The sequence below is a fragment of the Xiphias gladius genome, chromosome 10 (genome assembly GCF_016859285.1).
Source record: "Xiphias gladius isolate SHS-SW01 ecotype Sanya breed wild chromosome 10, ASM1685928v1, whole genome shotgun sequence".
Lineage (NCBI taxonomy): Eukaryota > Metazoa > Chordata > Actinopteri > Istiophoriformes > Xiphiidae > Xiphias > Xiphias gladius.
In genome coordinates, this window is record NC_053409.1 from 2,406,649 (window position 1) to 2,433,354 (window position 26,706).

At 38.2% G+C, this 26,706-nt stretch overlaps 1 protein-coding gene across 2 annotated transcripts; it reads left to right on the plus strand.

Moving 5' to 3' along the window:
* On the plus strand, positions 1 to 26,660 carry galcb (galactosylceramidase b). 2 transcript variants are annotated; one of them, XM_040137294.1, is made up of 17 exons: positions 1 to 223; positions 351 to 419; positions 500 to 563; positions 2,815 to 2,928; positions 3,437 to 3,576; positions 6,951 to 6,989; positions 9,077 to 9,207; positions 14,347 to 14,502; positions 14,909 to 15,033; positions 20,508 to 20,635; positions 20,942 to 21,031; positions 21,113 to 21,202; positions 21,317 to 21,461; positions 23,798 to 23,978; positions 24,138 to 24,301; positions 24,572 to 24,648; positions 25,851 to 26,660. In XM_040137294.1, exons 1-17 carry the CDS (start codon positions 83 to 85, stop codon positions 25,992 to 25,994), a joined length of 1,998 nt encoding a protein of 665 aa, XP_039993228.1. In that variant the 5' UTR covers positions 1 to 82; the 3' UTR covers positions 25,995 to 26,660. The 2 variants fall into 2 exon arrangements, with proteins under 2 accessions (XP_039993228.1, XP_039993229.1); XM_040137295.1 differs by lacking the exon at positions 9,077 to 9,207 and adding an exon at positions 7,209 to 7,336 and having other exon boundaries at positions 25,851 to 26,658.
* Positions 26,661 to 26,706: the final 46 nt, after the last annotated feature.

A 26,706-nucleotide genomic window follows, 5' to 3' on the forward strand; every position in this document is an offset into this window, starting at 1 on the left:
GCAGCGCTGTCATGTGACATACAGAAGGCGTGAAGTTACACGCAGCCGCGGCGCACAGTCTCCAGAGACCTGGTCTGACAGGATGGGGCAGACCGTGTTTGCGGTGATTGTTTTATTTTTCATTTTGTCGCTGGGTTTTTGCTCTTGTCACAATTATGTCCTGGACGATAAAGTGGGACTGGGGAGAGTTTTTGACGGAATTGGAGGTTTGAGCGGCGGAGGGGTGAGTTCAGCCTGTTTTTATGTACTTCCTGGTTTGGTATTGCCCACAGGAAAGTTAGCAGCTTGAATAATTGTGTTACCATCACCATTGTTCACTAATGTAACATTTCATCTCCGATTTCCTTCAGGCGACGTCTCGGTTACTGGTCAATTATGCAGAGCCATACCGCAGCCAGATACTAGACTACCTTTTCAAAGTAAGGAATAATGAAAGTCATTACTACAATTGAGCTGAAAGTACGTGGAAACTCACTGCTGTCTTTTTTGTTGTCTTCAGCCAAACTTTGGAGCCTCTTTGCACATACTGAAGGTGGAAATTGGAGGAGATGCTCAAACTACAGGTGACTGACATTTAGTAACACATTAACTCATTTTTAAAATGACTAATTGATTAACATTTCTACCTTATTAAATGTCAGAAAATAGTGTAAATGCCAAATACAAGTTCCAGGATCCCAAGATCTTCAAATGACTTGTTTTTGATGACCAACAGATATTCAATTTACAGACCTATACAGTGCATGCAGAAAGTAATCAGTCCTTCACTTTTTTCACATTTTCTTATGTTGCAGCCTTGTGCTAAAATTGTTTAATTTCATTTTTCCCCTTATAAGTCTACAGTCAATATCCCATAATGATAAAGTGAAAGCAGAATTGTAGAAATTTTTGCAAATTAATTTAAAAGAAAGGTCTGCTATATCACATTGACATAAATATTCAGACTCTTGTAATTTAGCTCAGGTGCCCCGCATTTTTCTGGATTACCTTTTGAGATGTTTCTACACCTTGATTGGAGTCAACCTGTGGTAAATTCAGTTGACTGGACATGATTTGTGAAGGCACAAACCTGTCTATATAAGGTCTCACAGCTGACAATGCAAATCAGAGCAAAAACCAAGCCATGAGGTTGAAGTAACTGCCTGCAGAGCTCAGAGACAGGATTGTGTCGCAGCACAGATCTGGGGAATGCTACAAAAAAATTTCTGCTGCATTGAAGTTTCCCAAGAAGACAGTGGCCTCCATAACTCTTAAATGGAAGACGTTTGGAACTAGGGTTGGACTGATGGATGCCGAATGGCAGACAGTCATTATGATGTTGAGCCCAGCATCATAATCCTTTGCAGTCACTGGAACCCATGGACATAATCAAATGCTGAGTTTCCTTCCTTTAGATGCTTTGCCAGGCCTTTACTGCAGCCGCCTTCATTTGCTACTTTTTCGTGGGTCTTTCTGCCTTCAGTTTTGTCTTCAGGAAGTGAAAAGCCTGCTCAGTTGAGTTGAAGTCAGGTAACTGACTTGGACGTGGAGGATTTTCAATTTCTTTACCTTGAGAAGCTCTTTGGTTTCTTTTACAAAAAGTTTTAGGTCATTATCCATCAGTTTTGCAGCATTTGGCAGAATCTCAGAAGATAGTATAGCCCTATACACTTGAGAATTCATCCTGCTACTTCTATCAGCAGTCACATCATCAATAAACACAAGGAACCCAGTCCCATTGGCAACCATACATGCCCATGCCATAACACTGCCTCCACCATGTTTGACAGATGATGTGGTATGCTCTGGATCATGAACCGTTCCGTTCCTTTTCCATACACTTCTCTTATCATCCTGGTACAAGTTAATCTTGGTTTCATCGTTACAAAGAATCTTGTACCAGAACTGGGCAGGCTTTTTTAGATGTTTTCTGGCAAAGTCTAATCTGGCTTTTTCTGTCCGAGTGTTACCAGTGGTTTGGACCTTGTGATAAGCCTGTATTTACAGTCATTAAGGCATCTCCTGATTGTAGACTTTGACAATGATACGCCTGCCTCCTTGAATGTTCTTGACCTGTTTAGATGTTGTGAACAGTTTTCCCTTACCAAGGAAAGAATTCTGCCATCATCCACTTTAGTTGTCTTCTGTTTGAGTGTTACCAGTGGTTTGCACCTTGTGGTAAACCCCCTTATTTACATTCATGAAGGCATCTCTTGATTGTAGACTTTGACAATGATACGCCTGCGGTCTTGAGAGTGTTCTTGACCTGGCTAGATGTTGTGAGGGGGTTTCTTCTTCATCAAGGAAAGAGTTCTTTAATCATCCCCTTTAGTTGTCTTCCATGGTCTTCGGGGCCTTTTGGTGTTGCTGAGCTCACCAGTGCTTTCCTTCTTTTTCAGAATCTACCAAATTATTGATTTGGCTATTCCTAAAGTTTCTGCCATCTGTTTGATAAGTTTGTGGGTTTTTTTGTTTTTCAGCCTCCTTTATTTGCATTGACACCTCTTTATAGCAAGGAGAGTTTATAGCATATTGAGAGTTCCCATGAACAGCTCCAAATGGTAGCTCTGGTGTTCCCAAATATATCCCAAAATATGCTGAAAACCGCAAAACTAATAAGGTATATTGAAAAAAGACAATATTAACATAACCATGGTAGTATAAATCAAAAGAGAAAATATAACATAAGTAAATAATAAATATAACAAGTGTTTTATGTCAGGGCCATGCATAAACCCTACATAAACCTTGGGTGCATAGATGATTTAATGAAAGGACAATTCCTTTTGAGTTACGCTGTCTTATTACATTGCATCTGACTATTATCATTTTCAGATGGAACAGAGCCCTCTCACATGCACTATGAGAATGATGAGAACTACTACCGAGGCTATGAGTGGTGGCTTATGAAAGAAGCCAAGAAGAGGAACCCAAACATCACACTCATAGGTAATAAAGTACACTGTCATTTCTTACTCTGCTCTACACTCCAAGGAGGTCAAACAAACAGCCGATAAAGTAGAAATCAAAAAAGATCTAATCAAAATGTTATACTAAGAAACCTAGATTAATTTATGATCAAAATGACTTATTTAACTCTCTAAATAAATATCAAGAACGCCTGTGTCAATTTAGCATAGGCTTTTTTTGAAGGCCTATACATACTAGTTACATATTGTTTGAAAACATTGGCTTGACAATTTTAAGAAACCTCAGGGAACTCTTCATATTTGCTATATCACAGACTTGCTAGACTTTAGTTTTACAACTTTAGTGAGTCTAACACATGCAGTGTTGATTTATTAAATGTAATGAAAGGCTGCTCGGAAATGTGGTCTTACTGGACTTTCAGACTCAAAACAGTTGGGGGCATTAGTTTAATATGGATACTTCCCATTGGTGGTACACAAAGCACCTTCTGCCTTGCATGTGTGTGTTCGTGTGTGTCTTCTTGCAGGTTTGCCCTGGGCGTTTCCTGGTTGGGTGGGCCATGGTAAGAACTGGCCGTATGACTTCCCAGACATCACTGCAGCATACGTGGTGAACTGGATCCTTGGTGCCAAGCAGTACCATGACCTTGACATCCAGTATGTTGGGGTGTGTACTCACTTACTTAAAATCTCACTCTTGTTCAAGCGCCATGTTATGTAGAGTGGAACTGCACTTTTACAGTGGTAGCACCTAAAAATGTCATACTTTTACAAATCAGTGTGGTGGCAGCACCCCTGCGAGGTTCCTGTGGTAAGAAAGCAGTATTCTCAGATTCTGCTCCAAGCCTTATAAGATCCAAAATGCTATCTCTCTGGATGCAGAGAGAAGACCCAAAGAAAGAGCTGTCTGTATAGAGACAGTATGACTGTGTGTGTGAGTTGGTGAATGTACCATTTAGTGTAAAGCGCCTTGATTGGTTGATAAGACTAGAAAAGCACTATATAAGTGCAGTCCATTTACCTGCACGTTTTCTTATTTTTCCAACTTCTTAGCTTGCTTCTCTTATCATACTTGTTAAAATTTTTACTAGTAACTTATAGCCATAAGTATTTGGCCAGTGACAGTTTTTGTAATTTTGCCTCTGTACACCACCATAATCGACTTGAAAAAAAGCCAAAAAGATGTGATTGAAGTGTAGACTTTCAGCTTTAATTCAAGGTGCTCAACAAAAATATTGCATCAACCAATTTAAGAATTATAGCCATTTTTATACATAGTCCCTCATTTATTGAGGCTCAAAAGTATTTGGACAATTGACTGACAGATAAGTTTCATGGCCATGTGTGGCCTGTTCCCTTGTTATTTCATGATAAATTCAGCAGATAAAAGGTCTGGAGATGATTGCAGGTGTTGAATTTGCATTTGGTAGCTGTTCATGGGAACTCTGAATATGCGGTCTAAAGAGGTGTTGCTGTAAAGGCCATCATTAGGCTGAAAAAAACAAACAAACCTATCAGACAGACGGCAGAAACTTTAAGGGTGGCCGAATCAATAATTTGGTACATTCTTAAAAAGAAGAAATGTAATTGCAAGCAAAACAACCACAAAAGGCCTGGAAGACCACAGAAGAAAACTAAAGGGGATGATTGCAGAACTCTTTCCTTGGTGGGGAAAGAACCCCTTCACAACATCTAGCCAGGTCAAGAACACTCTTAAGGAGGTAAGTTTATCATTGTCAAAGTCTATAATCAAGAGACGCCTGCGTGAATGTGGGTTTACCACAAGGTGCAAACCACTGGTAACACTCAAAAACAGAGAGGCCAGATTAGACTTTGCCAGAAAACATCTTAAAAAAGCATGCCCAGTTCTGGAAAAAGATTCTTTGTAACGATGAAACCAAGATTAACTTGTACCAGAATCATAAGAGGAGAAGAGTATGAAGAAGGAAAGGAATTGTTCATGATCCGAAGCATACCACATCATCTGTCAAACATGGTGGAGGCAGTGTTATGGCATGGGCATGTATGGCTGCCAATGGAACTGGGTCAGTGGTGTTTATTGATGATGTGAATGCTGATAAAAGTAGCAGGATGAATTCTCAGGTGTATAGGCCTATACTACCTGCTCAGATTCAGCCAAATGCTGCAAAACCAATAGGACGGGGCTTCACAGTACAGATGGATAATGACAAAACATACTGCGAAAGCAAATCGAGTTTTGCAAGGCAAAGAATTTGAATATTCTTCAATAGCTAAGTCAGTCACCTGACTTCAACTCAACTGAGCAGGCTTTTCACTTCCTGAAGACAAAACTGAAGGCAGAAAGACCCACGAAAAAGCAGCGAATGAAGGTGGCTGCAGTAAAGGCCTGGCAAAGCATCTAAAGGAAGGAAACTCAGCATTTGATGATGTCCATGGGTTCCAGACATTAGGCAGTCATTGACTGCAAAAGATTTTCATCCAAGTATTAAACATAATCATTATATTAATAATTGTTAGTTTGTCCAATTACTTTTGAGCCTCTGAAAATGAGGGCCATGTATAAAAATAACTGTAATTCCTAAACGGTTAATGAATATTTCTGTTGAGTTAAAGCTGAAAGTCTACACTTCAGTTACATCTATTTGGCTTTGTTTCAAATCCATTGTGGTGGTATACAATGGTAAAAATTTGGAAAATGATGTCATTGTCCAAATACTTATGGACCCATCTGTATTTAAGTTGTACACTGTATCAACATGCATGTAGAAAGAATTTTGGTTGTTATTTTTTTTGTTTTCTTCATTGTGGAATTACTTTGTAGTTTTGTAGTACTGTGTGTTTTCATTCAGCTACACTACTATTACGTAGAAACTCCAAGGTTGCATTATTTAAACCAGGGACCAGCTGATCCCTCTGAAGCCAGTTGCATGGAGACCAGAACAATGGACATCCCCGCAGAAATCAGGAGGAGGACACAGAGGATGCACAGGCGGAATGAAGAGATGAGGGAAGAGAGATAGATTCTAGACAACAGAGGCTGATGGAGAAGATGCGATATAAGCTTCATCTCCCTTGTATTATCATGGGCAACGTGAGATCGTTGAACAGTAAGATGGACGAGCTAGCGCCCCTAGTGAGGATTTAAGGGACTTCCATGGTTCAGGTAGACAGGAATCAATCCGAGAGTGTGAAAAAAAACAGGCGGCAGGCTTGCCACTTTTATTAACAGATGGTGCCACTGTGGTGACATTACTGTAAATGAACATTTCTGCAGCCCAGACATTGAACTGTTTGCTTTGGGGCTACGTCCATACTACATATCCAGGGTGTACTCTCAAGCCATCTTGGTTTTTGTGTACATTTTTGCTAACCTGGCAACAATGTGTGACGTCATCCAATCTATTATCGTGAGACTCCAGACTCTGCACCCCAGTGCTTTCTTCATGATCTCTGGGGACTTCAATCAAGTGACACAGGACACATTACTTTTTGCACATTTGCATTTGTATATTTTTCTATTCACTTACTGTGTATTTATTATTACTATTCTATAGTTTTTACTTTTATACTTATTTACTTTCTCTTTCCTAACTATGTTTTGCAATTATGACAAAGCAATTTTCCCTATAATTAGCAAAATTAGCAGTGCACTCATCAGATTTACCTCCAAATAAAGTGGTTTAGATAATATTGATTTAACTGTTAGCTTGTTTACAAGCTGTCTTGAGTGTCTGACTGCTTGTTTTTCTTGACCCATCTGATTTTGTTGCAGCGATGTTGTGTTCCTAGATCAGAACAATTAACTATGCCAAACCTATGAAAATACGACGCAAGTTGAAATAAATGGCAATTATTTTTCATTGCAGCTTACTTTTCCTTGCTTTTCATGACAGTATTTCAGATAAATGTAGGGGCTGTTACACAAATCAATTCTAAATTAAACTGCAGGTAAACCTTTTGCATAAAAAAGTTGTAATATGAGATTGAGTTTCAACAGCAGATTACAAATGAACCTGGACAAGTTTGCTGTTTAATTAAAATTAACTTTTATCTATTTAGATTTGGAATGAGCGAAACTACGACAGCAAGTACATCAAGGTAATTATAACCTCTTATCTTTCAATGTCCTTTCACTGATTTGACTTACAAATGTTAGTGCATTTTGGGTAAGCTTTGTCTTAACTGTGAATTAAGGAGAAAAACAGCCACCAACATTGAGTTGTGTCCCAGATGAAAGAGATACAGTTGGATTCTCAGTAGTTGAGATGATTTTAAGTTCTAGCTGGGTTCCTCTGAGAGCATGTCTTTGTTGCCAAGGTGCTCCGGAACATGCTGGATAAAGTTGGTCTCACTGATGTTGGCATCATCGCAGCAGACGGTGATTGGAGCATCGCTAATTCAACGATCGTTGACCCATGCCTTAATGATTCTGTTGAGGTGATTGGGTAAGTACAGTCAGCTTGAAGTCATATTCAGAGGTAGCCCACTGACAAATGATTGACTAAACATGTGATGCATAAATGATGAAACATCAGCTGCATTTCGGTGTGTCTTTGCTTATAACACTGAGTGAATTGGGCTTGTATTGCTCATCTGATGACTCCTCTATAAATCTAACTGCAAGCTAAATGTTTGTGGCTGTTTTTCTGTTGGACTGTGTGAAAAGTGACAGTACAATCAGACTCTTGATAAGCTGCATATGTTCATGCTCCTATATAGTACCACCCACATGCATGGCAAAATATTTTCCTATAAAGCATGACATTTTTACCACTAAATTAGATCACTCGTTTTGAAGTTGTAAACTGTACGGTATATTGCTGCCATCATGTAAAAAAAAAAAAGCAGATTTTCAAAGCTGTACGAAATATCAATATCTTTATAGTAACAGTGGATCAAATTATTGTGTAATGTGATAGGTGTTGCTCATAGTGACAACCCCACACACAAGGACTGGGTAGAAAAAATAATTATCTGATTCATATGTTCAGTTTTATTATCCAGTATTGATTAAAAAAAATCACAATATTCATCTTTGCATCTCTGCCTTTTCTCTGTGAATGTGTAACTTTGTGTTTAATGTTACATGTAGGCTGTGGTTTATTATTGGAAATGGATACTGTAGAATCGTCAAAATCGAGTTAATTTCAGTTTGCTCAAAAAATGTTTTCCCTCAAAGTAATGTAGATGATAGCTGGCTGCATTAGCTGTGTTGACTCACTTAAACTATGACATGTATAGTTACAGTATATGAGCACACACCACAGTTAACAAGACTTTCGTAACTCCAGATGGCTAGCTATGGCTGTTAAGTAGTAAATCTAGCATTTGCATCTACACCAATGATAGACTAAAAAAAATGGTGAATCCACTGGTTTCAAGTGAACAGTGTGGATTGTTCTTTTTTTAAATAATGAATTATGAATTTCCTTTTATATACAGTGTATGTTTATATATGTTTAAAATTTAGCCTATGTTATTGCACTTTTTTCAATTTATATTCAAAAGAAAATAAAAGTGTTGCTAAATTAATGGAATAACAACAAATTTATATTTTCAGGATAAAGAAGTGCTTTATTCAATAGTAGTATTTATGTTACATAATTGAATCTTCGATTGAAAAATCAGTTTACTATCATGTATATAAGAAAAGCATCAAATTCTCATATTTCAGAAGCTGGAACCAGCAATGTTTTGCTTAATAAATGATAAAATGATTTAATTTGATAGTCAAAATAGTTTCTGATTTTGTTCTGTTGATCAGCTAATCGTTGGAAGTCCTTAAGATGGTTTTCCAGCCCCCAAACTCTACTTGACCATCTAATTTCCAGTCATAGCAGGCAGTTGTTTCCATAGAAAAAGCTCTGATAAAGCCACTATACACTACCTACCCAGCACCAAACAGCAGATGGACACAGTTAGAGACTGGTTGGTGAACATAATGGAGTATTTAGCAGCTAAAGAGACATTTTTTTCTCAGGAGTTGGTAAAGACCAAAAGCAGAGCTAAAAAAAGAGGAAATATTGGACTTACAGTTGTCTGGTGGACACAAACTTGCCTCCAAATGAATAATTTACATGGTTGCAGCAAGTACTGTAAAGCTAAACCAAGTTCAAATTTTCACTACTGTGACTCAATGTCTTCTCTGCTCTCTATCTTCCTGTGTGACTGACTGGCTGTACAAGCTGCTGCGGTACACTCTGGATAAAAATGATCTGGAGAGGGTCAGGATCATAGCCAGTGACAACCTGTGGGAGCCCGTTGCCCTGTCTCTGCTGCTAGACCCCGAGCTCAGCACAGCTGTAGATGTGATAGGGTAGGATCCTTCTCTGAGCATGGAGACTGCATACATAGCCTCTGTTGCCAGTTGCTGTAGAATAAGCCTGTTGTTGTGACAGTCTGTCTCTAACTTGGTCCTTGTGCATGAAGAGCCTGAGTTATTAACGTGATGCATATAAGCACTGAATTTCATGTCTACTCTTGAGAATAAAGTCTTTACATGCATGATCCCATGATATGATATAGTACTAACAACAAGAATATGCCTGTTGATTTGTGTGCCTGTGCATGAGTATTACATTTGCTTGTGTGTTTTTTAAGCTACTACAGAAGCACAAATCATATTTTCTGTGGCTGATTCTGACTGATTTATCTACATTTCACAGTAGTACACAGTATGTTGGACGTCTGTCTGTCTGTGTGTAGAGACTTCTATTGAACTCATTAACTGAAAGTCCAACTGAAATGAAATGCCATGTTTATCTACTCCAGCATTTATATTTGCTCTGTAAATCCCTTGACCTGTGATCGCCCTTGAGAAAAATTCTGAAACCAAAAAAGAAGAATTTCTATTTTATATTTTTTGGCTGACTGCAACAGTGAGGTCGGCCTTAGAAATGCGAATGTCTGTGACGGACTGATGGAGTGATGAAGTTACACCATTGGTCAGCCAGCCAAGTGTTGGAGTTTTCCCATTGGCTGATGCTCTTTCAAAATTAATTTGAGTGAACTGTTTCAAATACATCATCAGGGGGGTGTTTACAGGCAGTGTTGCTAACTTAGCTCCTTTGTGTTTAGATTTACTGACTTTTCAGACTCCTTTAGCGATGTCTTTTCATTAAAGCACCTAGCGAAAAATCTAATGACTTTTTGGACAAACCCTAGCTACTTTCCGTAGATAAAAATCGCCAGCATTGCCCTGTGAGGACGAGGATGGGATTTCTCTCCGCAGGCACACCTCCGACATAGAAGTGAATGAGCTTTTAAGGTTCTCTTTGAGCTATAATTTTACAATTTAAATATAGCCGAAATCATAGCACAACCGTTGTCTTTTACGTACGTGAATTTGTCTGACAACGCTGTTGTTATAATATGTGGATTTTAGCAGTGCAGAGCAGGAGCTTGGAAGTGGTTGTTGGTTAACATGTAGTGTTACTGGGCTGCAATTCAGTCACTATTTCATACTTCTTCCATTGTCTAACAACAGAAACAGAAAAAGATGTAAATGAGAACAGCTTAATTGGGAATTCGGTTGTATTAAAATACTGTATATGCGAGCACAGACTAGGAGAGAAGCAAATGGATAAAGGGCTGAAAATAGGCAGAATGCAAATGTGATGCTATGATGTCATGAATATACTAATTAGCGTATTATGTCATCTAGTGACATTTAGCAACTTTTCGAGCAGGCTTTAGCTATTTTCCATTGAAAGTAGTTGTTTACAGCGGTTCCACAAAAATATTCAACTACATCCTCAATTTCGCACATTGACCCAACGCAGTCCAGCCATATACTAGGTTTTGACCTAGTCTTGTTGGATTCACGATGGCACCTGCTAGTTCTGCATTAATACAGCAAAATACCACTAAATATCTGACTATGTAGTTGTAGACATTATTTGGATGCTTCCAATCAAATCTTATCATAAAGCAGGGAAGTCAGCGCTGTGTCAAAGGCAGAGCAGGCATTCCACTTAAGCCAGCCGGTTTCTGTTTGACAGCTGCTGTCAAACAGAAACCAACACAGCACCGACAGTGATAACTACATTAAATGCTTAGACAAAATTTTCCATAATTCTGTTTCTTACAATATTTTCAAACAGAAACCGACACAGCACTGACAGTGATAACTACATTAAAACGCTTAAACTAAATTTTCCATAATTCTTTTTTTTTACAAATATAAATAATGGGTTGGTTTACTATTTAAAGAAGTAAAGCAAGTAGCCAAGGTTACAGCATGACTGCATTCATTTATATACTTAACGGAGCAATATGCAGATAAATGTAATAGACAGAAATGGCTAGCAGATCCACCACTTAGGGAAGGCCCACTTTATGTACAGTATTGAGCTTAAGTTAATGTAAACATTTTATCATTTGAAACATAAGCCAGTACTGATAAAAGAATTGTAAGTTTGTTCAGAGCAGTTTTGGCACTACAGGAAGTATATGCAATCAATTCAAATTGATATTAGCAGTACAATCTGTGTTGTAGTGTTCTTTGCAAGAACAGTCAAGTTTGTGTCCCCCTTTCTCTAGGATTATTCCTAAAAATATGACCTATGAAGGCATTACTTCTTTTACAGTAACAAACTCCTGAACTGAACTGTTTTTACAGCTTTTTTTGCTGGAAATTAAAACCTATTGTGTCGGTGACCATATGTAACCAAAAAAAAAAAAAATATATGTATATATATCTACCAGAAGAATGGGATCAAATAAATTGATTCCTCTTTGGGAGAGATAACCATGGTAGATAACAGATCTGAAGTTCTTAGAATAAAAACGTACTGCACGTCATGTGTGTCAGTGAAGCCTTAAGCCAATTAGGGCAAAGTTCTGTCATCAAAGAGGTGGTTCCCAGTAGATGCAGCCAAAGGAAAACAACTGCAGCTCCTCAGTCAGGACACTGCGGCCACCTTGCTGTGAGGTTTTAATGCAATTTAACATGTTGAAGTGTTCCAGTGCTGGCGAGGGTCGGACAAAATTTCTAACCAGCATGTGTCACATTAAGTCTAAAGAGCCTAATCAAACACTGGCACTGACACGCCCCTCCGACTGCTGTCAGTCAAACAAAGACAAGTCCCTCCAGCTGGCTGAGACAAAAAAGTAGTATTACTGATGTTTCCCATAAGACCTATCCCCAAAACAGATAAAGTGCAGTCGCGCCATATACTAGGTTTTGACCTTGTCTTGTTGGTTTTGGCACCATTTTAAGTAAACTCGAAAGACTGTTACATGTGAAAATCCCAGGAGATCAACACTTTACGAAATACTCAAACCGGCCTGTCTGGCACCAATAATCATGCCATGGTCAAAGTCACTGAGATCACATTTTCTTTTTGCACTCTGATGCTTGATGTGAACATTAACTGAAACTCGTGACCTGTATCTGCATGATTTTATGCATTGCACTGCTGCCACATGATTGGCTAATTGGATAATTGCATGAATGAGCAGAAGTATAGGTGTTCCTAATAAAGTGCTTGGTGAGTGTAAGGTTACATCTATAAGTAACTGGCAAGTGACGCAATTTTCATAATTTTGCCGTGGTACATTACTACAATGGATTTGAAACAAAGCCATCAAGATGTGATTGAAGTGTAGACTTTCAGCTTTAATTCAAGGATTTTAAGAAAAATATCGCATTAACCATTTAGGAATTATTTACGCCATTTTTACGCATAGGCCCTTAATTTCAGAGGCTCAAAAGTAAGTGAACAGGTGACTGACAGATCAGTTTCATGGCCATGTGTGGCCTGTTCCCTCATTAATTCATGACAAATTAAGCAGATAAAAGGTCTGGAGTTGATTGCAGGTGTTGAATTTGCATTTGGTAGCTGTTCGTGGGAACTCTGAATATGCGGTCTAAAGAGGTGTTGCTGTAAAGGCCATCATTAGGCTGAAAAAAACAAACAAACCTATTAGACAGATGGCAGAAACTTTAAGGGTGGCCAAATCAATAATTTGGTACATTCTTAAAAAGAAGGAATGCACTGGTGAGGTCAGCAACACCAAAAGGCCACAAGACCACAGAAGACAACTAAAGTGGATGATGGCAGAATTCTTTCCGTGGTAAGGAATAACTCTTCAAAACATCTAAACAGGTCAAGAACACTCTCAAGGAGGTAGGACTATCATGTCAAATCAGGAGATGACTTAATGACTGTAAATACTGACTGATAATGACCCAAAACACACTGTGAAAGCAACCCAAGAGCTTCTCAAGGCAAATAAAATATTCTTCAGTCAACTGACCTCAACCCAACTGAGCATGCTTTTCACTTACTGAAGACAAAACTGAAGGCAGAAATACCCACAAACAAGCAGCAACTGAAGGTGGCTGCAATAAAGGCCTGGCATAGCCATCTCAAGGGAGGAAACTCATCATTTGATGATGTCCATGATTTCCAGACTTTAGGCAGTCATTGACTGAAAAGGATTTTCATTCAAGTATTAAAAATAATCATATTTATGATTAAGTTGGTTTGTCCAATTACTTTTGAGCCTCTCAGAATGACGGACTATGTATAAAAACAATAATTCCTAAAAGGATAATGCAATATTTTTGTTGAGCCCCTTGAATTAAAGCTGAAAGTTTACACTTCAATCACATCTTGATGGCTTTGTCCTTCAGGGGATTCTGGAGGGGAAAAGACCTCCACCTCAAAAGAGCCTAGATGTCTTTCGATTCTGTGTCGCTCTGCATTGTTCTCTTGCCTGGGGAGCAACTCCTGCCTCACACATCCAAACCTTTTCTTCCTCATTTTCTTGCTTGAATAACTAGTCATCAAGATTAAAAATCTGACAAAGCATTTTGTGCCAACTTTTATTACTTTCTGATACTATAGACACATTTGCTCGAGACACATTTTGATCAGTTTGCAAAAAGTATGAATTTATACTCCGCCAGCATTAGCCAGACATTACACTAAAATAGTTGTAAAAGCGTGTAAAACTCATGGCAAAGTATTTTCCAGATTGTTCCTGAGGCTGAGTAAAATAGCTGGACTATTCTACCCAATAGGTTTTATCTACCATCTGATTACATGTTAATTAATGCCTCATTCACTGAGATGGTAAGTCCTATATTGTCTTCAACAGTTCATCAGAATTTTTTTTGCTTTGTAGTAGACCAGTACTAATTTATATTCATAGCCTGTGAAATTACAAACACAATGTAAAACATGAACTTTCAGAGCCATTTTTTTTCTTGAATTTTAACTTAAATCCTACTTTGTATAATATATAATTCTCTCTGGCAGTTGAAACCTTATTTTATTGATTTGGCCTGTTTGACTGTTGGTTATTTAATTGGTCCACACCTAATATCTACCAGTTTGTGTTTGTGAGCACAGATTCTGCATTTCCAAAATTTGACACTCACATGTAGAGCTCTGTTATCTTTTTATCATATTACCTCTACCTTGTGTGTTGTATTTGTGACATTCAGGGCCCACTACCCAGGCACCACAACAGTGAGGGAGGCCCTGGAGACGCAGAAGAAGCTGTGGTCGTCAGAGGACTACAGCACCTTCAATGATGAGATTGGGGGTGGCTGCTGGACTCGCATCCTCAACCAGAACTATGTCAACGGACACATGACTGCGTAAGTAAATACACAAGCAACTCTTTATGGCAAAAAATTCTGCATTTCTGACCAAATGTATTTATTTTATTAGGAGGGCAGAGTTTCATCCAATGCTTTATTTGATTACCTGAAATTTATGTTTTTTGAGAATGTACTTGAAGTCATTTATCAATTCATTCTTAAATTAAATGGAAGAAAAGTTACAAAATTAATTGTTCAATTTGTTCCAAGTATCCAGTTTGATATCAGTTTATCTTAAGTAAACAAAAGAGATAATACTCAATGTTTGAGCTGTAAAATAGACTCAATACAATAAGAATCAGAAACCATACCGAAGTTAGGAGTGACTTTAACTACGCAGGGAAAGCCTATATTAAGCCCGTGTGTGCCGCCGTTTGTTTGCTGATCGTGAGTGTTCTACCAGCACCATCTCCTGGAACCTGGTGGCCAGCTACTATGAGGAGCTGCCGTTTGGGAGAGACGGGCTGATGACAGCTGAGGAGCCCTGGAGTGGCAACTATGTGGTGGAATCTCCTATCTGGATCACAGGTTTGCATTACATCTTGCACATAGAGACAGATGCTGTGCTAATATGAGACTTGTAATTTTGTTGATCTTAACAGCACAGGAGAATGTCAAATAGGACACTGCACTGTACAAGTTGCTACCAAAAACAGTGCAACTGGATGGCATTTGAAGTAGGAGTTCCAGCTGGAAAATGTTAGCTAACATATCACTAATATGGCGCAGACACACACTTGTTTAAAAAGATACAGTAAGACATATTTTTGTTCAAATATATTGCTTATTCACTGTGCTTGCAAATCCAGCAATAATAACAATAACCAATATACCATTACAAAGCTAAAAGGAGAATGTGCAAAACAGTAAAAAACAAAATATATAAAAAATAAATAAATAAAAGCTGTGCTGTGCAAGGTCATAAAGATAACCCAGGTAATCTTAAAGTAATTTCTCAGTTGTACAGGCAGCCACTCTAAAGAGGCTATTAGCTTTGTCAAACAGGAAAATAAAGTAAATGAGATACCGTGTGATTAGTTGTGTATTGTGTGTTTTGATAGCTTACAGGACACAATTAAGACTTTAATGTTAAAACTGTTTGGTATGACAATCTGAAAGGAAGAAAGACGGCTTTGCCCACTGTTCAGTAATGTCGAAAATTATTTTACTGAAAATAAATTAAATTGTGTTTATTAATCTCAGAATTAAACAAAAGTAGTCATTTTGTCAACAGTTGGTCGCATTTCAGGGTATCTGCAGATTATTAAAAAGTCTCAAACTCTTAAATATGATTTTTAGAATTTAAGGTCATAAAATAAAAAAGCCTTAATGACGTATTTTTAATCATGCAAGGTCTTAAATTTTGAGATGATTCAGATGGTGAGAAATCAATCCACAGGCTTTAGTGTTACATCATTACATATAAAACCTGTTGTTCTTCAGACTTGGCTGAGTCTACATCTGTTTCTCAACTTAGTGTAAACGTTCTGCAGTGAAAAGTCTGAGTTTGTTATCCCTGAGATGAGGGAAACTCTGGGTTTTGTGTTTCAGAAACTGAGATGACTTTGACTCTTGAGTCAGTTACCGCAGTAAATTACTCTGTTAACATAACCTGCTTGCTGACAGGTTTTCTTCAACAAACCCTGAGTTTCGCTCTGTCTCCTCCCCTCATGTCGAGCTTGAAAGATCTGTCTAACATGGCACTTATTGTCCTCATTCATACAGTCGATATCAAAGCACATGGTGTATTAATTTGCAGAAGTTTACGTTGGGCAAAGATTAAAATCATGATAGGAAATCAATTTGTTACTCGAGCTATCTTTACTAATGTAACCTCTTTTTATAATTAATTAGTCATCAATGTAAGGACAGAGACGGCGGTCTCTTACATTCAAATATTAATCATTGTGGCCTTGTCCTCAGCTCAGAATAAAATGAATACAGTGTCCATCTTGTAACAGCGTGACTTTATGGACACTAAGACAACTGTTGGGTTGTCAGTGACTGAAACATTTATCATGCATTAATCACTGGGAAAAAAAAATACACTAGAAGCTTTGGACACAAGACTGATCTATGAATAATTGTTTCTCATAGTGCAATTGGTTGCACTGATGGGAAATTTCTATCATAGTTATCATGTCATATCATTAGATTATGTGGTATTTCTGAGTTAAGATGATTGTAGTGCGGCTGAAAAGACGTTAACATTTAAAAACTGGACTAAATGTTGTTTAAAAGGGTTTTTTAATATGGGCTATAAATAGTCTTAACTTTTTTTAACAGCATTTCAGTTCCTATTTTTAAATTTACATGTTGGAATATAGTCTTTAAATGCTGTTGAGCAAGATTTTTAAAGGTAAAATACACTTCCAAAAATGTACCCTCAGTTCTAACCTAGATGAGTTTTCAACTGCAGATCACCAAAATTATTAGGCTAGTACTGGGTCAGACTGAGGTTACAATCATGGATCTATAAACTTGTCTTATCTGTTTGATCTATATTTTAATCTTCTGCTGCTACCAGTACTTTGTCCTCATCAGGTTACAGCTGATGCAGTATATTTAAAAATTTAATCCAACAAACAATAGGATTTCAGCACTTTAGCATCCATTCGGGAAATTAAAGTCTGCTAAATTATGTGGTCTAGAGGACTACGCAGAATCAAATGTAGTAGTGTTAACTTATTGATTCTTTTCTCCGACACAGGCTCTTTAACTGCTGCTGCTGTTTTTTTGTTTTTTTTTCTTTCAAGATAAATGTGCATTGCCACACATTAGTCTTTGCAGCGCCACTGGATTAAAATGGAAGATCTGCTCTTTGTTTTCCTGTTGTCTTGGTGAATCGCATTATCGGAGCGCCATTGATGATGGCTTTTTTTTCATTCACGAGGTATGCACTTAACTCAAAGTGATCATACTCAGAGTTGATTGAACTGACTCTGATCAGCTGTTGTTGAACAGCTGATGTGGAACAGCTGATCAGGGTTAGTCAACTCATAGTCCAGGGTTAGGCTCAGAGTTTGTTACACCTGAAACAGGCCCCTGTTTTTGCAATTTTCTTGAAGGTAACAAGGTTCAGGAATTAAATGATTTACTATTGCTAAGATAAGCTAAAGACAAACTAGGGATCTTCAGGGAAGGAGCAGAGTCTTGTTATCTCTGTTTGGTAAAACTGAGGTTCATCTTTGAGTTTTGCATGAAGCCAAAATAGCTACTGGGTGACATATCCTGACCAAGATGAGCGGACGTTCCTACAAGTCTGATAACGAAAGGTTAGTACAAACATGTCCAGAACTGCGGAGGCCAACGTTAAAAACTAAATAACTTTTACTGAAGGGACACGAAAGAGCTGAGGAGAACTAACTAGATAATTACAGGTGTGTGTGTGTGTGTGTGTGTGTGTGTTACAGACTGAAAACTAGCTGATGTGGATTGTTAGTTATCTTGATGATCATCTTTATATATTGTCATATGTCATTATTTTCTGCGCATGTAGTTTGAGTGTGAACGTTATGTTGGGAATTTAAGAGCAGAAAGTTCTCTGCATGTGAGATGCATTCGGGTTGTTTGGGTTTACTTATTTGTGCAATCTGAGCCTGGACTATACTTTTATTTCTATAGTCTCTGCTGTAGCTTAGTGGAGATGATAAAGGATTCCGCAGAAGTGGTGATATGGTTACAGGAAATACTCAAGTATTTTTAGTTTGAGAGAGAATTAAATGTGTGACAAACATTTTAAGCATTTACATTCTAGTACCTCAGTCTAGGAAAATTGGGTAAAGTGAAATAAGTCATTTATGTTCAGGAAATAGATACAAATATTGAAAATTATTATTAATAATAATGAGAATTCATTAAATTGTTCATGGGAATTAATAATTAAGGGACACCACCCTGGTATCAGGGTCTGAAATGGATGTTCACTTATAAGTGTCAATGTCTGTGAGATATCAACACTTAAGAAGTGAACAGTGAAGGGTTGAATTTGATCACTGACTGACAATCCAGGTGTTATCACTGGAAGTATGCCCAAATAATCATGAACAACTGCTTAAAGTATAACAGAATTTATCAACAGTAGCATTATTAATCAACAATCAATATTACCCTTAATTAACAAACATCTGTTATCCAACTATAGCTAAAACAACTAGCAACTATACTATACTACCAAACAAGCAAAAGGCACACCTGCAGACATATAGTACGTGTGATATGTTTTTGTGTTTGTTAGAGAAGGGGAAGGGGGGGTGGTGTGCAGAGAGGGAAAGATGGCAGGCTCAACTACCAGATTTGAACAGACAGTGGGAGACAAAGGGGGAGATGGTTATGCTACCACACTGAAATAGTGTGGTAGCACTATTAACCGAGTTTGCCTGGCAAACTGGGTTATTATACCACACTATTTGTGCATAAGGGTGTTGGTGAATGCGTGCAGATGCGTGTAGGTGTGGGTTAGTAAAAGAGAGAGCAAAACAAAGCAAAAATTCCTAGCCACTGTGAAGAGACGCAATAAACTTTCCTGTTTTATCAAACAGTAGCAGGGCAGGCAAGCTGGTGTTCATAAAGCCTGACACTGGTCCTCTAACCGGTAAAATTGCAGCTCAGTGGCTTTACTTGTGGCAGTGAGACTAACACAAGTAGCCCAATATGTGGGGGAACACAAACCAACTCTAACACACTAAGCACAATTAAAACAAGCAGCAAACAGTGGTAAATACTCCACAGTACTGTACAGTAATCACATGACATGGTGATCCATTTACAAGCAAAGAAGTTTACAATACACACTATGAATAACCAAAGTTTCTGCCCAGACACAGACCTTTTAGTTGCTTCAGAAAGCAGTTGAAGTGTGTGTAGATCCATCTGGCTTAGATTTGGTCCTTGGCTGAACACTGGTGGGGCTGTTTGTCTTGCTACTCAGGCGGTTACAGTGAGCTGGTTTCCTTGGTGGCAGCAGGAAGTTGGATCGGTTGGGGAAAATAACGTGTAACATGTTATCTCCTCGTGAAATCCCTTCTGTAGACAGTATCATGTATCAGCTGATGCTTCGCAGCTGTCTCCTTTTGGGACCAGGAACGTATGCGGTGAATTAGGTCTGTTAATTTTCCTGCGAGTTAAAGACTTGTGGCCTAAGTCTAAAGTTAGGTTCGAAGAAGATGGACAATGCTCCCTTTCAGCAATCGAAGTCACTGGGGAAAAACTGACAGAGGCTCTTGCAGCAATGATGGTGCACAGGAAAAAAGTAAGGAGGAGTGGAGCTGGTCAGCTGTTCTTACCTGGGTGACGTTGCAGCTGCGTCACAAGGAACCCCTAGGGATTCCGGTGAGTCTCATCCAGTGAGAAGCCAGAGTTTGAATTCGAGCCAAGCTTCACATATAGTTGAGGTTGGGTGGGATTTGGCATTGTTTTTATCTAATGGTCAAAGAAACTTACAGAAACCTTGAGTCATGCCTCTGGGCTTTCATGTAGGCCTTCTGTTGTTCCAAGCACATGGCATTAGATCCCAACATCGCGTTCACAAGAATGGGACGGACGTGAGGCCACAGTGACCTTAACCTTTGACCGCCAAAATCTAATCAGTTCATCCTTGAGTCCAAGTGAATTTTTGTGCAAATTTTTTTTAGAAATTGCCCAAAGGAGTTCCTAAGATAGCGCATTTATCAGAATGGGACGGATGGACAAATGTACGGATGTATGGACAACCCGAAAACATAATGCCTCCGGCCACGGCTGTCGCCAGTGCGGAGGCATGAAAATGAACCTCATTAAACTTAATCTACAGAGAGGTGATTTGAGAGCTATTTAGTCTTATATTGGACAGTTATAGGACCTCTCTGATGATCATTGATTGCTGATTGTTGTTGCTCTTGAAGAAATGACTTTGGATGTGAAAAGAATATTTGTCAAATAAGTGTTTGTTTTTTTTTTTTTTATCTTTGTCTTCAGAAATGGTTTGAGTAATTAGTACAATTTTCTTCTGCTGTTCTTCGTAGCCCATACTGCACAGTTCACCCAGCCAGGATGGACTTACCTGCAGACTGTTGGACATCTGGCACAAGGGGGAAGTTATGTTGCCCTGACTGATGGGAAAGGAAACCTCACTGTTGTCATTGAAACCATGGTAAGTTAGTCTTTGCTATTTTCCACATTTTTTACTTTTTGCTTCTAATGTTATCATCAACTGGTACTGTAATGTGAAATATTACTTCTAGTTTTTAAGGGTGTAGCTGTTCAGAAGATGAAGACAACAGAACTACATTTGAGAGTTTGTGTTCAAATTAAGCTTAGCTGTCTTCGACGGTTGTGGAGCCTCCTTTATAACTTTTGTGACATATGCTAAAAAAGCAGCAAATACACTGATTGTAGTTACACTATAACACAAAAACACTAAAACTGATCTTGAGATACATTATTGTTTCCTTCACAGACTCATGATCATTCAGCCTGCATAAGACCTCCACTGCCTCCATTCAATGTGACATTCCAGAATGCAACTTTCCAGATGAAGGGATCCTTTGTAAGTTCCTCTGAGATTTTCATCAAACTGCTAAAAGTTAGTGATTCTTCTGTCTTATTCAAGGTTACTTCTTTTTCCCAGGCCTCCATCAAGGAACTCCAAGTATGGCGGTCACAGTTTAACTTCAAGACGAAAAAGCCCTCCTTCTTTGAGAAACTAACTCCACTGAAAGTAAAGGGACAGTTCAAAATTAAAGTATTCAAGAAGAAAGATTTTTATTCAAGGAAATGTTAAGACTTTAACAAGGTCTTATTTAACTGTCTTTCACATGTTTGATGATTTTAGCTATTGGATGGATCATTCACCTTAAATCTGGCCGAAGATGAGGTTTACACATTAACCACAATTACAACAGGACAGAGAGGCACTTACCCAGACCCACCTCCTTCAGCTCGCTTCCCTAAAGTCTACAAGGATGACTTTAATGTTCGTAAGTATCATACAGAACCCAAATGATTAGGAAAAAAAATGTTTGACAGATTCTGGAAATTGACAAATGCTTTCATTAAAGCTTAGATTTAGTTATGAAAATTCATTGAAAATTCATTAAGTTTGACTATATATCCACATTGAAAACTGTATTTTTGTACTATAACAGGGTTCCCCAATTCCCGGAAAATACAGGGAAAATTAAAGAAATAGTATAGTACCCTGAAAAACATTGTGTTGTCCTGGAAAATAATTTTGACTTTCTTTTCCTTTCACTGAGGGCTAACAGTCAGATCTCTGAAATAGATGGCAGCTGAAGTTAGGGTTCTCTTCAGGGACCAGATGAAGTTAGAATTGCAAGGGCAAGCGTATAGGGCTGCCCTTGGTTATGTTTTGAAAAGCTCTCAGCGTCCCACAAAGTTGTGCATTTGAATGTATCCTGAATCACTTGAGGTTGGCGAACACAGTGTGAACTTCCTGAATATGAAAACAAAAGGTTGGATAAAATCACTATTGAAATGTAATCAGACAACCAAGAAATGTAAGTGAATTGATCCTTCATATGCAAACATTAGTAACTAAGTGCACAATCGCTGCAGGGGAAGGTGGGTCACGCCCCTCCAGTATATCAAAAATAGAAATTCGGCCCCCCCAATATTTGTAATCAATCATCAAATTCCTCCAAAAGCTAAAAGAAAACAAATTTCCTTCAGTGTTAAACTCCAAACTGTACCATTTGTTCACTTAACCCAGGAGCTCATGTAAATCAGAAACAGTGAACACAACAGCTGTACGTGACTCACGACGGCCTAACAACGTTTTTGGCTGTTCTGCATCCTCTGAGCGCCATCCACAGTTGATCACTCACAGGTGTACTACACAAGTTAAAAATAGTCTGTTTAAAGCATAGCATCACTGATGCACATGCTAAATATACAGTATTCGGATATTTGCACATTGTATCGTAGATTTAATTAAAAATGGATTCACTTGCCATTTTTGCCTTCTAATCTACACTAATTCATGATGACAAAGTGAAAACATGAAATTTTTGCAAATTTATTAAAGATTTATCAGAAACTGAAATCTCTTTTACAAAAGTAGTCAGACCCTTTGAGGAGGCAATAAAAATTATGGTCAGGTGTATCTTCTTTTCTTTAATTTTCCTCTGTGTCTAGAACTGATTGAAGTCCACCTGTTGCAAATTGAATTGATTGAGCACAGGCTAGAGAGGCACACACCTGTGTATATCAGGTCCCACAGTTCATACTGCTTGTCAGGACAAAAACCAAACCATGAACCCTCTTACACTCCGTAGACCTCAAATTGTGGCAAGGTATAGAGAATATAAAGAGTATAAAACCATTTCTAAAGCTTTGAGTGTTCTCAGGAGTAGCCTCAATAATTGTGAAATGGAGGAATTTTGGTACAAGCTGGACTCTTCCTAGTGCTGACAGCATTCCATCAATCAGGCCTATATTGTATTGCGGCTAGAAAGAAGCCACAACAACACTGGAGAGGCTTCGGGCCAAGTCTCTTACTGTCCTAGAATGGCCGAGCCAAAGCACAGACTTAAACCCCATAGAACATCTGTGGACACACCTGAAGATGGTAGTTCACAGATGCTTCCCCTCCACTATGACAGAGCTTGAGAGGATCTGCCAGGAAGAATGGGATAAATTGCCCAAATCCAGGTGTGCAAAGCTTGTAGAGGCTTACCCAAGAAGACTCAAAGCTGTAATTTCTGCCAATGGGACGTCTACAAAATATTGGTATGTTGGTGAAAATGCAGTGAAATCACCTTTTTTGTTTTCATACACAAAATAAAGTTCCACAAATCTGAGTGAGTGCAAAAAACAGACTGTCACAATACTGGATTATCGTAATTGTAATTTAATGTTCCCTTAACTGCCCTCTTGGAAGCCAACTTCAACAATGTGTTCATCTGTGCTATTTGTATTTTTAAAGATCAGGCTACTTTAGCTGTAATAATGGAATGGTCAATGTGTAAACAAAAAAGGGATTTAGGTTATTCCTATAGTCAACCGTTGCTGTCCTCTAATTACAGAGCCATAGATTAACACACATGTTTTAAAGGAGACTTCCACAGAGAGGAACTTGTCTAGGGTGTGAACCCCATTGACATACCGGCCTTACGTCATTGAAAATGTCTTGGGAAATTATTTTTTGAAAAGAATGGAAAGTTTAACATGAAGGATTATACCCAGCTACAGGTGCCAAGCAAGCAAAGTCACAGAATTTTACAATCATAATTAAAAATGGTGACGAAAAAAGGCTTTAATAGTCCTCCTCCATCTTTGTATCAACCCCCTGTAGGAAACTCTCCTTTCTCTGAAGCGCCAGACTTTGCTGACCAGACAGGGGTGTTTGAGTATTACATCAACCTGACGGACCCTGGACCTCATGTCTTCACCTTACGACAGGTTCTGACTCAGAGACCCATTACATGGGCGACAGACGCTGACCAGACCATCAGTGTCATAGGAGACTATCTGTGGTGAGATGATGGTACTTAAAAGTACCATAAAGTGTCAATTTTCAATAATTGTGTCCCAGTGACGATAGAAATTTGCAAATACAGCATCTTAACTTTCTAAAATCCAGGACTCTGCCAGTTTTCTATCCATGTGTTGGTTGTTATGTTGTTGTATTACAGGCAGAACCTGACAGTTTCGTGTGATGTCTTCATGGAGAGTGTTAATACTGGTGGTGTTTTCATAGCAGCCAGGGTGGACAAAGGAGGCCAGTCAATCCGCAGTGCTAAAGGAGTCTTCTTCTGGGTGTTTGCAGATGGCAACTACAAAGTTACCAATGATCTTGGTTAGAAGGATAACTCTTTGCTTCATTACACATTTTATTGTTAACTATAAAACAAAGCCAAGATTTCTAGGTTTGTAATATAGGTTAATTGGTTGACACATTATTTTAAAAACATTTTTTGCATTGTAGATAGTAAAAGTAAGTGCAAAGAAATCTCCAAATACATTTTCAAACTTCCAAACCATCCTGAGTAGAAGGTTGAATTGCTTCTTTTATTGATGTACCTCTTGTGAGTGTGTGGTCTGTTTTGTTCTCTCCTTTTGGCAACAGCTGGTCAGACTGTACTTGCAGAGGGTCAGTCTGGTACCCGAGCATATGGTTGGCACACCTTATCACTCACTGTGAAAGTAAGTGACTATTATAGATCCTTGTATTTGGAAAATTTCGTGTTTCTCTGTCTTTTTTCCTTTATAATCACTTCAGTTTTTCAAAATATTATTTAAAAAAAACGATTGCAGCTTTGTATTATCTGGTGCAGGTTTTTAAACTGGAATATCAAGATGTTATCTTGCTTTGGTATTGTCTGTCAGATCACTCTAGCTTTCGATTATGAAGGTGTGGAGCTTTTGTCCTGTATGTGCCGAAAAAAGATTTGACGCATCAGGGCACTGAACTCGGCAAGCACAGTGACATCTGGTGGTGTGCAGAAATTAGAGCAGTCCTTCCACACAGGCTAAAGCACTCCACCATATAGTAAAGTCATTCCTACATTTTTTTTTGTCCAAGTAACCTACATATGAAATATTTTAGTTGACATGAAATATTAACGTACCTTAATGAATGTACATTTTATTAGATCAAATCAAGTCAAATTGTTATATTCAGTATTTGATCATTTCTTTCTGGCGTACATCACCATATTTCTCTGCTACTCATCTCTTATCTCACCTGTGTTACAGTACATGTCACTTATAGTTTAGCAATGAATCTTTCAAACCTGTAAACTAATCTGAAGTACTAGAGACCTTTTGAAGCTTTGTACTTTATAAATCATGTAGTAGTCATCATTTGACATAAGGTCCAATGCAACACTGATGCATTGCGTTTCACAGGGGTGAAACTAGCTTTGGTGCCTCAGTCTGATTTGCCCATCTCTATAGAAAATTGTAAGTAAGGATCAGGCACTAAATATTAGTACCCCCATCCCCCCCAAAAAAAGACTTCTGAGCTTACTAGGAAACGCCAACCAGGTATGCATCCATCATATACATTAAGTGTAGTTTCACAAGTCACAGAGAGCTGATTACTTTGATTGGCAGAACTTAATTTCAGTTTTGAAGGTGTAAGTCCCATTGATAAAGAAAAATTAACCTTGTTTTTGAGCAAACAGTCTTGTATAATGTTGTTCAGCAGCTGATTGTTCGTGTTGCATAGAATAGATTAACCTTTCAACCCCAGCTGCATGCTTTATAGTCACATCTATGTGACTGAGTGTCAGGATGAGCAAGCAGGCAGTCTATAAAGAGTATTACTGCATCTAATAAAGTAGATAAATGTATGTAGTAAAGCTTTCACTGCAACCTGTCACTTTGATCCCTCTGTACTGCAGGGCCAGTATGCATCAGGGCTGCTGAATGGATACACACTGTGGAAGAACGCTGTGGTACTGACTCCAAAGAATGGCTGGGCTGCCATAGGAACACACTCATTTGAACTGGCTCAGTTTGATAACTTTGCTGTGGTGGCAGAATAATGATTTAATTGTGAAATAATTATTTTCACAATGCTGTTAATAGTATGATTTATTGACTATATTAATGCATTGATTTAATACTTAAGTGCTAAATGTAGATTTTTTTTGTCTTTTATAAAGATTTAAAAGGTTCCTTAATTCTTATGTAAAACAAGAGAGCACCTAATGTAACAACACACTGAAGCCTTGAAATTTGCTGTTTGAGTTATATGTAAGATGATTTTTCTTTTCTTTTATTTTTTTAATGGAATGAAAGGATTTTATAATAAAATGCTTTTTAATGGTTAGAAAACATTGGTGTAGTAAAGGACAAAATGTACATACCTCGCTGGACTGAAAAAAAAGGTATGTAAGTAATGGCCAATGAAGTAATGTGTAATGTAACCTGATTCCCAGCTGTTTTGAAAAAGCTTTGGCATCCCATTATACACTACGTGCTCAGCAGTAAATGGCAGAAGTAAGTTAATTTGGCTTCAACCTTCACTTGATTAGATGTAAGAAGTCTCCCCAATTCATACCAGGGCACAAAGTAGGCCACAGAGATTCAAGGGGGTCTGAAGGGTTGAAACTCGTTATTCAGAGATTTAATTTGTTCCTTATGACTACATTTTATCAAACTGGCCAGATCAGACTGTGTATAAAGTCTATGATTAAGTTGAATAATAGACTTGGAATCTGTGTGTGTGGTTAATACAAGGATATAAAGTATTCA

Coding starts and splice junctions, on each gene's coding strand:
- galcb (XM_040137294.1), top strand. CDS start 83: ATGGGGCAGACCGTGTTTGCGGTGATTGTTTTATTTTTCATTTTGTCG. Junction 20,636..20,941: donor CTGTTGTCATTGAAACCATG/GTAAGTTAGTCT, acceptor TTTCCTTCACAG/ACTCATGATCATTCAGCCTG. Junction 24,302..24,571: donor CAAAGTTACCAATGATCTTG/GTTAGAAGGATA, acceptor TTTTGGCAACAG/CTGGTCAGACTGTACTTGCA.